The 14,600-nt window shown below is 38.2% G+C and overlaps 1 protein-coding gene across 1 annotated transcript in view; it reads right to left on the reverse strand.

The window, feature by feature from the left end:
- Positions 1 to 1,173: 1,173 nt before the first annotated feature.
- The window catches only part of LOC139694092 (KH domain-containing, RNA-binding, signal transduction-associated protein 1-like), a gene marked incomplete at its 3' end in the record, with an annotated part of 337,621 nt that continues 324,194 nt past the window's right edge, over positions 1,174 to 14,600 (reverse strand). Inside the window, exons 3-5 of the mRNA XM_071592518.1 lie at positions 10,030 to 10,146; positions 6,835 to 6,981; positions 1,174 to 1,284 (exon numbers count right to left, since the gene is read on the reverse strand). Of these exons, the coding sequence (XP_071448619.1) occupies positions 1,174 to 1,284; positions 6,835 to 6,981; positions 10,030 to 10,146 (375 nt within the window). The remainder of the gene's footprint in view (positions 1,285 to 6,834; positions 6,982 to 10,029; positions 10,147 to 14,600) is intronic.

Below are 14,600 nucleotides of genomic sequence, written 5' to 3' on the forward strand. Positions count from 1 at the left end.
TTTTTCACTTCACTTAAAAAATCAAACTTTTCTTACTTTATCCAAGCCATAAGGGAACAACACTCGGGGTGCTAGGCTGAAAAAAGAGTTTTTGATTCGAAAATAAATAATCCTGGTGGTTCACTAATATTTTATATATCCTGCTCATAGCTGCCCAGGATGGAAAAATGGACCCATTCGGAAGGAATGGTGAAACTACTATTGACATTTTAGAAATTAAATATTTATCCGACCTGATTTCACCTTACGTGCCAGAACAGGAGGTGGGTATTAAAATAATAAAACGCTTCATTATGGCATGTATATATATTTTTATGAATCATTTGACTTTTGAATTAAATAACACAAAACGGGTTCGAGTAAATACGAAAATGTACCCTAAATCAATCAAACCACAGGCTAGTATACATTAAGGAAAGCTACAACGGCCATTTTTTAAGAATATACTTACCTTTTTCGTGAAAGATAATCCTTCTGAGGATTTTGTCACTGCTTACTTAGCACCATTTCAACCGAGTATACTTAATGAAAATGGTGTTTTACGTCCACTTTCAGGGAACAGTACGACGGATTGCATGGAATGCCGAGATGGCCAGAATGGGATTACAGTATTGCGCCCGTAATCACTTAGGAGAGAAAGACATGATTTCTTTCTAAAATAAAAATGAGCACTCGGGCTGAGACGCGATGGAGACAACGAGCGGGAAAAGCAGCCGCCGATGTCTGCAGCCGGTTGGACGACAGGGCGGGTGAGGGGAAGGGGAGGGGCCAAGGCTGTTTATGTCCGGGAGTAGGGGGGTGTGGCAAGGGGGTTTGTGGGGGCTCGGGGGAAGAGGGAGGGGCTCCCTCTCGGGTGTGTGTTGCGCACCTTCAGCCGGCACACACCACCAACTCACCCGTTCCCGGGGGTGGGATTCCGCCGTGGGCCCTCGAGGAGGACATCCCCCGAAGCGAAGGGTGCATGTACACCCGGCCGCCGCCGCCGCCCCCTCCGCCCTCCTGCTTCCCACCCCCGGAGGGCGAGACCCCTCCGCCGCCGACCTGGGCCGAGGGGGACACGTGGTTAGAGGGCGCGGCGGGCGGGGAGGGGGGCGAGTGGGAGCCGTCCCCTCCCCCCCGGCCGCCGCCGCCCCCACCGCCCCCTCCCCCGCCTCCACCCTCCACCCCCGCGCAGGCTTCGCCCGACAGCTCCTCCAGGCAGCCCCCGCTCAGCTCTATGGCGTCTGCGCTCTGCATCAGCTGCATCTCCCTCATCTGCTCCTGCCGGATTTCGTCGTTGTAGTCCTGCGTGGAGGCGGAGGGATGCAAAAGGGGAGAGCGTTAGCATGGGTTCGATCCGAGCGGACCGCGTATTTCTCCGCCTTTGGAGTTGGTTCGCCTAGCTCTTTTTTCCAATTTTAAGGCGATTGCCCCCCCGAGGCAATAAGGTGCGAGATTTCCACACCACCTCAGCAAGCAAGCAACTCCCTGATTTTTTCTCACACGCTCAGCTTTGAGGAGGTGGGAACTCCTCAAGGGGCGCGCTCGAATTGCCCAGGGCGTATTTTCCTGACTATTCCTAAATCATTTCATACCCCAAAGGCCCTGCTCGAACCAATGAATGTTAGTGGATATTGCGATATTAAAGAGAATCCCTACGAGAAAAAGCCATTTAAGAGAGAAAGAGTAAAAATTGTTAGGAAGCAAGGGAAGAAAAAGCGAAAAGAATGAGTAACAAAACGAATGAAATGAGATATTAAATTTTCGAGCAACCAAAGAATCAAACATAGGAAGTTAGTTATAGGAACAACTGGTAAGGGCGTGGCGAGTTGAATCAGTGAGTTTGATCAAAGCTAATTTAAAAAAATCTTTATGGCATACGTGAATTAAATGATCGTTACGAGTATAATCGATTTACTAAATAATATTATCTGTGATGATATCAATGTTTGATCTTGGATGACATACACGAACGATGCACTTACTGGCATCTAACTTCCTTAGATGACACCTATAGTGGCAGCCTACTGTTTATGTAAGTAGTTGGTTCATCTCCATAATTCATCGGTGAAAGCGTTATCAGAATGAACACCAAATGCGCGGCGAGAAATATTCCAGCAACACAGAGTAAAGAGAACTTGAAGCGGTTAACTTGTTTAGAAAACAGATCGGCATCAAATTTTGCAGATGAAATTAATTATATATTTAAAATAGATTTGAAACTTATGGACACGAGTAAAAAGGAATTTCACAAAGGCCATTAAATTTTGCTTGATGAAAACATTAAAACTCGTCATGCTCTGCCGAGTTTTAAACTGATCCGGACACGGCAAAACAGAATGTGAAGTTCGTTTGATGCGATAAGGGAGTTGGAGCAGCTGGGGATCTTTTCGACGGTGCGTTTGCCTCGACTAGAATGATCCGGGAATTACACACTTCTGTTTCGAGGGTGCGGGATCCGCGTGAAATGGAGCGGGAGGGAGAGGTAGCGGAGCGCCTTGCCTGAATAGAAAGTGCCCGCCATAAATCTGGTTATTCCCGACCAAAGAGTTATTTCGCACTTCCCCCGAGGGCCTTTAGTTCTTCTATTTAAAAGAATTTTTTTTCAGGAACCCACAAACCACTTCCACTCCATCCCTCTCTCCCACATAGGCACCCTCCTTGCCCGGCCTGGATGAAAATTTCCTCCGCTCCCAAAGCCTCCCCGACATCCCGGGGTCGCGGCCCCATTAAGGGCGAGGGAACGTCCCGGGGCGGGCTTGGGGGAGCAGAGTGGTGGGGGGGGGACGATCCCGAAGATCATAGGGTATTTGGGGTCGCGCGAACCACCGCCCGTTCCTCATTCCTCCACGTCCCTTTTCTTTCTCCCCTTCCCCCCTCCAGGCGCGGCATGCCTCCCCTCTTTCCCCTTCGGCATTTTGCTCATCAATCTCGAGGACGGGAGCGCGGTTACGGGAATCGTATGTGAAACGCCGGCGCTTCCGTGTTTTTGTTCGCGTGTTATGAAATACGATCGGGGGGTACGAGAGCACGCGGCATCGCCCCCAGCGACGACACACTCCTCCCGCCTTCGAATCCGAGAACGCGGGGTCGAATGACGAATTCATCCGCCCGCGATTCTTTGAATCTTTGATAGAAAGGGGCGGGGGTTACCACGCCCCACGAAATTGCTTTGACCTTAAAAATAACGAAGGAAAGAAGCTATCCGCCGCTGCTCCCACTGTGCGTCTTCCAAAGAGAACCACTTGCGGCGGAATATCGTAAACTCTCTACGTTAAACTTCACCAGGGCGTAATTTTTTTTAGAAAGAGCGGATTTGAAACCTAAAACATAATGTTTGAGTTTCCAAGAAATATGAATGACAGGAAGAAAACCAAAATATCCTGCACTATCGTCAAAATATTCAAAACTAAGTTTTGTAGATTCGTCGGTAAGTCGTGCAGTATTATTTTACTTAAGAAAATTGAACACTAAAACCTTTTAGTTTCACGTATAGCTCTCATACCATCGAGTAGTTCAAGGTATGGGGTATAGTATCGCGGGTAACTTGGATCTGTGCCGAAAAAAGGTTATAGCAGAAATTAGATCAGCAAAAGCTAAGAAAATAGGATGGAGACGAGAATCAGGGTTTGATACCATTGAAAGAGGGCGCCGAGAGAAAGTCTCATTGATAGCGTTTCCGAAGCGGCATGAGTTTAATTTTCCGGAAGTATTAAGGGGTGAATGGAAACAGTTGAAACGTAGGTAGCATAATAGAAAGGAGAATGAACAATGATGAGGTAGTCCAGTGCATTTATTAAGGGCCTTACGGCGAAGTGCGACGTGCTATGCACGACAAGATGACGGAAATCATTTCGGGCCAAACTAGAGAGGAAGTCTATCAAATAAGTCTCACGAATATTGCCACTTTAACTTGCAAGCACGTAGGCGAATTGCAGGTGACGACTATATCTACACACGCGTTATCTAAATGGCATTTTTCAAATGTAAGAGTAAGATATTGCGCGACTGTTAATACTTAATGGAGGATGGAAGAAAATAAGGCTTATTACTGAAGAGTATTCCCAAAAAATTTGCTAAAATATTATGTTCCTCCACTTTAATCTAGGGAGGTTCAGATGTTTAAAAAATTATGACAACAGAATGGATATTTAAATAAACAATAAATATACATGCGTGTCCGATCAAAAACATCTTTATTTATATACTTGAACAACATTGGGCTGAATATTTGCAATAAAATTGGTCGGAAAATGTTAAGACTGATTGTACCAATTGAAACAGCTGCCTCCTACCATTTGAAGAAACCCGAAGAAAATAAAATAAATAACTTATAACCTTTAACCTATGAGCATACAAGTTAGGTAACCATTTCATCAAAATTTCACGCTCTCTCGAGTTAGCCGTTTGGAATTAGCTATATTTATAGTTGAAACCATAGTACAGAGAGTTTTATGAGCAGGCCATTTATTTCTTATATGTTGTCCATAGCTTAATATGAACCAACAAATCCGTCACACTTGCAATTATTAACCTTAAACTAGCACACACGAAATACATGGCTTATATGAGAAAAGTATAAAAGTTAAGGGTACAATATACACATATCTACGCATTCTCCATTTATCAATTAGCCATAGAAACGAATTACCCCGAATACATTATGTTTTCCGCAAATTATCCGCAAGTAATCGCGAAACGTTCTATTGGCAGATGACACATGTGCTCCGTACTAGAGGGATTCAACCTTTGTCAGCGCTCGCATTATGTCTTTTTGAGTTGACTTACAGGTTGGGATGATGGATGCCTTGCAATGCTTTTCCATGCGAACAGCAAGTCACCAACCTACCGGCGAGTTCATAAAATTGATGTGAGGACGGTAGAATACTCCTCCATCACTCGTTCCCGGGGGAGGCATGCATGCGCATGTACAGAAACACTCACTCGTGCTCCCGCACACGCGTGTACACACACTAGTACATATATATGTATACATATATATTGTGAGAGTGTATGTTTTCATAAATATATGAATATTTATATGGGCTATATGTATGCAAGGAAGTGTACGCGAGCATTTATAAACATGGAAATATCTCGGAAAATGTTTAAATGTGGTGTGCATTACATGTTAACTTGTTAAAATATTGAGAAAATTAAAATTTTCGGAGGTCAGAGGTTTGGGGGTTATTTAATAGAGATAATTTAAATTATTTCAAACAACTGTCACTTATATTAATAATTTTATAAAAGAAACATTTCGAGAAAATATTCCAATTTTAAGTATGTCATCTTTAAAATGAAATAGTTATTGATTAAACCTTATCAGAGTATGGGAAAATGATTTGATGTCTCGTATTATTAAACATTTTATCCAGGCTTTCATGTAGCCCAGTGACAAATTGACAGCCATTTAAAAAAGTCTATCCAATATTTTTTGAGCTTAAATAATTTCTCTTTTTCACTCTTCTGGCCGTAGTATATCCTTAAACCACAATTTTAAATATCAAGTCGCATGTTTGTAAAAAAACCATGAAGGCTAAATCGAGTTAGGAATAAAAACTATTACTAAAGGAGTATTCTAAATTTTACGATTTCGGGAAATGACACTTGTTCAAGAACCTGCTATAGTTTAATAGAAAAGTTGATGCGACAAGTTATCATAAACAAACAGTAATATGTAAATACTGTCAAATGCTAAATTTGTGATTTCATTTAATGCATAAAAATTGACTTTTTAATCATTAATAATCCATTTTTGAGGGATTATGATTTTTTTCGTACTCCCAAAATTGTTTAACGTGCGTTTTAAATGAGTCACGACAATTATTTTAATGGAGAATTTGAAACTTTTTATTCCTCCTTAAAATATAATGTTTGATTGGCTTAATATAAAAGCATATTTATATGCCCATATATAAGCATGAGTCCGTTCGTACCTTCCTCTAGCCTTATGTTTGTCTTTTTTATGCTTCCTACCCTTTTCTTACTGAATTTATACTGAATTCTTACCAAGACTGCTGGCAGTACATGAATTAACCATTATTATTGCTTATTACAGAATTCTACGGATTAGGGATGGGTTTCGAACGGTTCCATATAGCAAGTAAACTTTACTTAGAAAAATATAAACACCCTATGCTTTACACTAGTTACTCCTCCCAATATCACATTCACGCCGTATAAGGTGAGACTAGATATGCTACTCTATAGACCTCAATGCAAATTTTTTTATCGCAGAAGTAATTAATAAGAGGTACAATTGCATTAAAAATACTGGCTCTCTGTTTGCTTGGATAGGTTTCAGTGTAAATACATATATTTTATAAAATTAGAGATATAGATATTGAATTTTATTAAATCATTAACAAAACTTCATACACTCAGCAAGAATTTTCTTTTTTCGGTATTGTTCTGACTTCCTTCGATTTGGATTTCGCCTTTAATTTTAATTTTTAATAACTTTAGGAAATATTACTCAATGATGCTCATTCATAGGAAAAGCCAAGTGAATTGTAGTAATCATGTAATTTAAAGTGAAAAAATAAAGCTCGATGGAGTATGGAACCACCATATGATTCCACACATTATAAACATTAACAACTATTGCACCTTACCCCTTCTCATGCCCTCAGAATATCCCTTAAAAACTTTGAGAGTACTATTTTGTGTTTATCTATGTTAATGATGTATGAAATTTGAGATTTTAATGTTTTATACATTGTATACCTACGAGTTTATGCACAAATCCACACAAGATGAACGGAGGACATATCGAACATGAGCTTTAAGGGTTTACGTGAAAGTGTGAAAAATAAAGAGAGTATTTTTTGTAAGTCGTCCCTTCAAACTTACCGGCACGAGGAAGCGTCTGATCTCGGCGAGAGCGTAGGCAATGCGGGCATGGGCCTCGGCAGGCGCAGCGAACGCCGTGACCTCGACGTGCAGCTCCTCGTTCAGGTGCGAGTAGCGGGGGTCCCCGCTCCCACGCAGCTCCTCCTCCTGCAACGATCAATTCCCGGATTGGCGGGTGTGAAAGAACCAATTGACTCCGCGTCGACGGAAGAAAGTAAAGAACAATTCTGTCTGGAAATTGCCTCAAGGCGGATCCCTCCCGACGTCAATACAGAGAATTCATAAGGACGCCCTTCCCTTACTCTCTCTCTCCTCATTATAAAATGTTTCCCCAACGAAGCGGAAGGCTCATCACCGCTCCGCTTGCACCGTTTTATGAGAGGACCACCGTTGAAAATTCAACTCGACGTCCTTGGAAGAAAAATTAACAATAAATGAAAAGAAATAACGTCGCATCGAAACAAAATAGACTATTTAACAAGGAGGCAAATTTGCTCTGAAATACAGTAATTGATATCTGACTTCATGATCCGATGATTCAGGCCAGTAAAGAAGTTGGGAAACTTTGCCAGTGGGTCTCCATTTAAGAATTTTAGCAAAATTGCCAAATCTTTCCCATTTCCTTGTCATAGTAATAATGCACTTAGAATGTCATCTATATATATCGAGTGCTAGATGGTCATGCACTGAAATCCTGGAAGTTTACTTTGTCTTATATTAAGGAATCGCAAGATGTTAAAAATTCAGGAGACAGAAAATAATAATATATCGTTTTGTAGCAGCCATTTAAACTCTTGTATCAACATAGGTTATCAATGTTTTCATTATTTCACTACTACATATGCCTGAATTAAAATTATTGGAATTTTCTAATGAATGGATTTGAAACACAAAGAATAAATACTTTTCATTTCCTGAGAAATTCTGTGGGACCGAATCGAGCAAATCTATTTGATGGACGGATATTTTAATTTTTGACTTCTTAACCATTATACAATTGTGTTATATCCTTGTATTTCATTCCACCTTATAAAAGACTGATACTTACGTTAAGCAGGAAAAGCAAGGAATATCATAATACTGTGTTAAGTAGAAAAAGCATGGAATAGCCGACAATTTTCACATTTGCAAAATTTAAATATTATATATATATGTATATATATTTATGTATATATATTTATGTATATATATATATTATATATATATATATATATATATATATATATATTATATATATATATATATATATATATATATATATATATATATATATATATATATATATATATATATATGCATCCTTACTCAAGGTTTAATATTGATTACACGTATCATACCGATGTTTTTTTTATTTGAATTTTGTAAATACATACACACTCAATCAATGGATTATAATGATTTAGTGTTTCGCGAAAAATATTTCTTCCTTGGAGTTGAATAATTTTTAATCCAAAAGCGGTAAATTTTGCTTGGCTTGGAGGGCTAAAATATGTATCGGTGATACTTGAGCAGCCATGTCTCGGAGACAATTTACTCTCACTTTACCAGCAGTTGGTTTTGATTTGTGGTGAAACAGAAACGGTGATAATTCAATATTCATGGAGGCGCCATGCGGCAATATATTGCTGGGCATCATCGCGATCCATTTAACTACAGGAGAAACGAAGTAACACGACTAAGTAAGTAGGCACAGTAAGAAGCAAGCTATAAAAGACGTCCCCTCGGTTTATAATCCGTTTCACAAGGTGTATATTTTGTTCTAAACTGCTCTATGAAGTAAGAATGGCTTCTTTTTCACCACTTAAAATAAGCTTCAGAAGGCTAATTTTATATAATTTCTAATTAGTGATGGAAATACATAAAAATTTGTGAAAAATGTTGATTTTGAAGAATATAATTGGAAATTAAGTAATTAATTGCATTTGCAATAAGTGAATTGAATTATCATCGCAAATCATATTATAATCTTATCTAAAATCACATTATTATCTCATTACGTATTGTCTCAACGGAAAATTAACATTAATAATCGCCCTTTGGCGTATCATTTAAATAGTAGTTGTTGCATTTAATTAGCTAAATTTGATTCCAACTGATTGAGCATGCCAGAAATTCAACGTAATGTGATAGATTTATATAAATTATTTTGGCCATAAAAAATTCAATTTTCCGCTTAGGCTTGGGATATTTCTTCCGACGAATGTCTTAGAAAATTTGAGGCTATATTTTTTCAGTAGTTTTAGCAGAAAATTTTGTTCTCTCTCAAACTTATCTCATGAATTTAACAGCTTGAACCTTCGCCGAAATACGCTATTACGACATGGAGCCTCAACTCAGCAGTTTGATGAGTGCTGTTTTCAGTAAATAAGATGAACGTGACTTACTTTTCATTTGCGTACGGTCCAACCGTTACTACATAACATCCCTTTGAGATGCGCCGAAACTCCGTAAGTCTACCGGTTATGGTAATTAACCACTCTTGCTGAAGTTGAGTGCAGATGAATTTGTAACAAATGTATATTCCTGTGCCTATGAATGCAAACATTAATTTACAGCTAAAAAGAGAATGAAATGGCTTAATAAAGATACCAGCAACAGAAGTACACTTTGATATCTTGCATAATTGAATAATTACCCTTCAAATACACCTAAATTTAACATATCTTTAAACATATCCATTCAGTATCTCGAAATAAGGAAAACAAAACGTAAATTCCACGCCAAAGGCGTCAGTTGGGCAATTAAACATTTTTTTAAAACGCATAATTATGCTATTTGCCTCTCAAAGAACTAACTAATTTAATTTAACGTTATATTCTGTAACTACCATGCCAATAAAAACTATGTAAGTACTGCTGATCAACAAAAAAATTTACTTGCCTTTTCATAAAGCAGCGAAATAATAAATTTTCTGCCAGAAACTCTAACGGGTAGATGCAACACAAACACTTAGGTAAATTGCGAGCGAAAATAAATGCAAATGAGGTACTACGGACACTGTGTAAATTTAACCTAGCCACTGTCTTCAAAGTGGCTATTTTTTCCTTGCTCTTTTTCCATAGCTTATTTTCCTAAAATGTTTCCCGGGTATGTTTTTGCATCCTTAGTAGCAGCCACAACACAGACGATGCTACTTGGGGAGCTTTTCCGTTAGATACATGTTTGTGGCGGGTAACTTCCGCTATGTAAACCCACCTTGTGTTTGTCCTTCATAGATCCTCGGCCTAATATCGCCATCTTGGTCATCGTCTCTTCTTGAAGTCGCTTGAGCGAGTTCCCCTTTGGTCCCAATAGCTTACCCACGAAGTTGAACTGCAAGTAAAGGGAAGGAGTTAGTTGTCTCTTCAAGAACCCAAAAAGGGATTGAACAGAAACACAGATTTAAGTATGGAATTTACATTATGGTGCGTAATATTGTTACGAAAAAGTATTAAAAGAGATTATTTCATCAATTTAATTCTAAGCACTTTCACACAAATAATATTTCAACAATAGCAACGGCATCAAATGTCACCATGAAAGGTGAAACTGTCCGAAAATGAAATAAAGCAAACGAAATTCTTGTCAAAAATATTTAAGTTTTTGTGTATATTCCTCCTTTTGTAACAATTATGCATAAGTTCTAGTTTCTTTAAAAAAAGTAGACAGTAAGATATACCTATTCGAATGAAAACAATTGATCACGGAAATATTAATTTCAATTTCATAACCTGATCATTAGTAAATACATTTAAATCATGCCATTTAAATGATTTAATTCTTGTGTATTAAATAATTTAATTAATGTGGATCTCACATGGTTGATGAAATGAATGGAGTAGATATGCTGTTAAACGTGAAAACATTCATCATGCAGGAGAACGCCAAAGAGGAAACTAAAAATGAAAACTAATCCTTTTAATATGAGAACATATTTATTGTCTGTTGCCCTTTAATTAAGTGGTATAATTGAGGCATACCTTATCTTAATTGTGCATATTTCCGATACTGAATCAGTTAAAAATTTTTACCCTTTTAAAAATACATTAAAAGGAAATTTAATGCTTTGTAAAATACAAGTAAATTACCGATATTTCACATTTTATATATTATCCATACCTACACAGCCTGCACGCTACCAAAGGGGCGTTTACCATAAAGATACATGCAGGAGGGTACTAGAAATTAAAGGAAATTGGCCATCCAGGTTAAATGAGAAGCCGAAATTTCATCGTCATCACCGTTCATCAATCCTAGATTGGTTCGACGCAGCTCTCCATTCAATTTTCCTATCTGATCTCTTCACACCATCGCATCCAATTACCAATCGCTGACGCTTGATATGATTGGTTTCACGCATCATGTAGAGATTTATGCGGCGATTAGTTTGAATAATTACGCCTGTTATTTTCTACTGCTGTTTACGATTGAGCATGTGAAAAAGGGCAGTCCTTGCATGGGCAGTCTCTTTCCTCTTCATCTTTTCACGGAGGCCTCGCCTAGCATCATTGCGTGCAGCTTTGGAATTTGTACATCTTCACCGCCATTTCTTACGTTTAATATTTACAAGACGCATGTTTTCTTGCATGTAACGATCAATCATCTATTTGCTACTGTCCTTGAATTTATGATGGAGAATTTGGTTATTTCATAGGTAATTATTTAAAGGAATCAGGGGGAATATATTCGCATTGAGTTTAGTACACAAAATTTTCTGCGCTGGACTCAAAATTCCAAATGAATTCTAGCAAATATAAAAAAAAATTACGTTACTTTGTTTGTCATTTCATGTTTGTTTTTTCATGGTTTTATGCTTGTCTTAGAAAAATAAACAGGATATTCTAATTCCTCTCGAAATCTCGATGATTTCGCTCGCACTTCTGGGAAGAACACGTTCCGGGAATTAAAAAAATTCTACGTTGGCTCAGGGAGAAGACTGCTGCACATGACGCGCTAGGAGTGCATTGATTAGCTCACGTTTTTGAAACCTCTTCAGAGGCGAGATAATTTGTTTAATGGTGAAATCGTGTTCAGGGACTCACTGCACTGCATTACCTAATTTCAAAAGGGTAAGGCTTTCGCAAAAATACTCAAGATTAACATTAAAGGTAACATGTTCGTCTCCTGAATTATTCATTTCGGGTAAATTTACTTACACGACTTGGTTTATGTAATTTGATACTACATTATTATTTCTTACGGATAGTAAAACGCTAAGCGTGTTTGTCATTTATTTTATGAACGCTAGGAAAAAGCATTCTCAACTATTTTATGCTCATCAAATTTTTATCAAATAAATAAAAGGGGTGATAAACAGGAATTTCGACATGTACCCAATGAAAAAGGAGACGATTTTAACAAATACTGAACGAATTAAATGTATATCGTAAAAGTTACTCAGATAAGAGATCGGAAAACATAGATTAAAGGGGAACGATTCTCTTGTGAAAAAGAGGCCATAAGCGATCCGCACGTTGGATCTAAAATAACCTAGCCTCGGAAAAAGTTACGAAGGACGAAAGTAATTCCATGTTCCAAAACTTGGGAAAAGAAAAATTCTCAATTTACCTTTACAAACTAGTTTGTAACTATGTTTCCAAATACAAGCGAGGTGTGGCTAGTAGAATCTTACAACCTAGTCTCTCGTCCATGACCCCTTCCGACTTTTAGATAATGACTTCTCCACTCACTTCCGGGGTCAACTGGATTATTTTCGAGGATGGAAGGATAAGGTTTGAAATAATATAAAATGCTTATTTTAGGATAAACAATGTACATTGAATAAATATTGACCGGAAAAGGAGCGAAAAGATAAACAAGACACACTAAAACATCATTCGAGATCGTAGAAAGCCTTTGTTGGTTCGGGTGTCTTACGCAACATGGTGATAAGTATTTCAAATGCAGTTTCCTTTTTCTATTGCGGTCATACCTATGATTTCTTTGTGGAATATAAAACAGAAAAGGGATGAAAATCGCTGTCTTCCTTCAGGAAATATGAGCTCTAAGTATGAGGTCTTTGGCACCCTCCAGTTTTCTCCCAACTAAATATTATTAATATGAACTGGTAAAATAATAGTTAGCATTACAAAGAAAGATTTATGTAATTTCTATCTGAGTCAAAAAAGAGTCAAATTAATGACTTGACGTATTTAAACACACTGCATTTGTGGTTGGACGTGGTATTGTTTGCTAAATTATACAGCCTAGCTACAATCAAGGAATTTGCTACGCTGTCCAAGTGACTTAATTGGTGAGTTAATTGAGAAATCAACATTAAAATGTTCGCATTAGAACGTATAAGTTGGAGATAAAAGCAATTCTGGATAGTGTCAGATCAAGTAAAGAGTTTGTGAAAAATGTGAAACGTTAAATGGAGTTGAGCGAGAGAGGGATTGCCAATGTAATGCATCATTGATTTTCTAGACGAATGTTTATGTTGACATATTTAACACTTCAATAGTAAAATAACGCTTCATGAAACAATCATCTTGAAAAACTTGCTCGGTTCACCTTTCAAGGTCATCCACTAAATATGGAGACGCGTTTGCAATTTTCCATCAATTGTATTTCATTTCGACTAGTTTAAATTTCAATAACAGAATATGGTGCAATGCATCGACAATAGTGGAAATGAAATCATAGTGGAGGATAATTTTAATCATCATGGAACAATGACTCCGTATCAGACCTGATACAGTATCACAGAGTCATTCAATAAGTTCAAACGAGCCGATACGAGTTGTATCCCTTCCTATCGAGTCCCCTTCGCGTTTGCTGGCAATGAATACAGAAACGCATATTTACACAGATTTTGCACACGCACCCGGATAAAATATATTGCTATGGGCATTGGAAGTTTACAGATCAATAAATCCGTATCCTCTTTTGAACGCGTGTGCTAAGCCCTTCTCAGTGAAAATGAATCGTTGTGGAAGGGATAACGAAAAACACTTCGATACGACTGATCGCCGTAAAACATTTTACTTTTTGAAGGAGGACGGAGGACTACTTTTCCTATGGAGGAACAAAATATTGTGAATTTGCTTTGAAACAAAAAATGAAGAGGCGGCGCTTCTGTGGATTCATTTAGCCCTGCTCGGCTTAGACTGTCGAATATAGTTTAAACATCGTCTTCAAGACTTAATTACTTTTAGGACAGCAGCAATTTTAACTTAGAATAGATAAAAAGGCATATAAAATTGATAAAATGAACACGCACTTGGAAAATGTGACCGTTTCGTGGATCTGATAGCGGCTGTGTCACTGGCGAACTTAGAATATAAATGGATTAAAGCCTCTCATTCTTGGCACCCTCTTTCTTCCTGTTAAATTGCTACTACCATTTTACCTTTTCCCTTCACTCTTCTCCCTCCTATTTCCTCCTTCATAATTTAATTTATCCAAGAATTGCCTTCGCCTTTATGCCCTGAATGATGCTCGCAACCCCAATCCATAGTGGTTTCTTGGAGGGTTTCAGTTTTCGCGAAGGATCTTTTGCTGCGAGAAGGAAGAAAAACGGGCAGGACGATATGTGTTTGCCAGAGTGTAAGATGGGAATTACTTAAGGTCAGGAGGTGAAGGACACAATATTTTTCGACGTTTTGGAGGCGTGAGTTAAGGGGAAAGGATGGATGGGTTCGGGGAATTTTATGACCAGAAGCATTCTCAAGGACAACCAACAGACCAGAACGGATTGTACCCTTTGTATACGAGCGTGATGAGTGAGACTCAAACCAGATACCTTTGAAAACGGCTTCCCTGGAAAAATATTAAAAAAGTAACAA

The sequence above is a fragment of the Hetaerina americana genome, unplaced genomic scaffold, assembly GCF_022747635.1.
Source record: "Hetaerina americana unplaced genomic scaffold, ioHetAmer1.1.p SCAF_5, whole genome shotgun sequence".
NCBI lineage: Eukaryota > Metazoa > Arthropoda > Insecta > Odonata > Calopterygidae > Hetaerina > Hetaerina americana.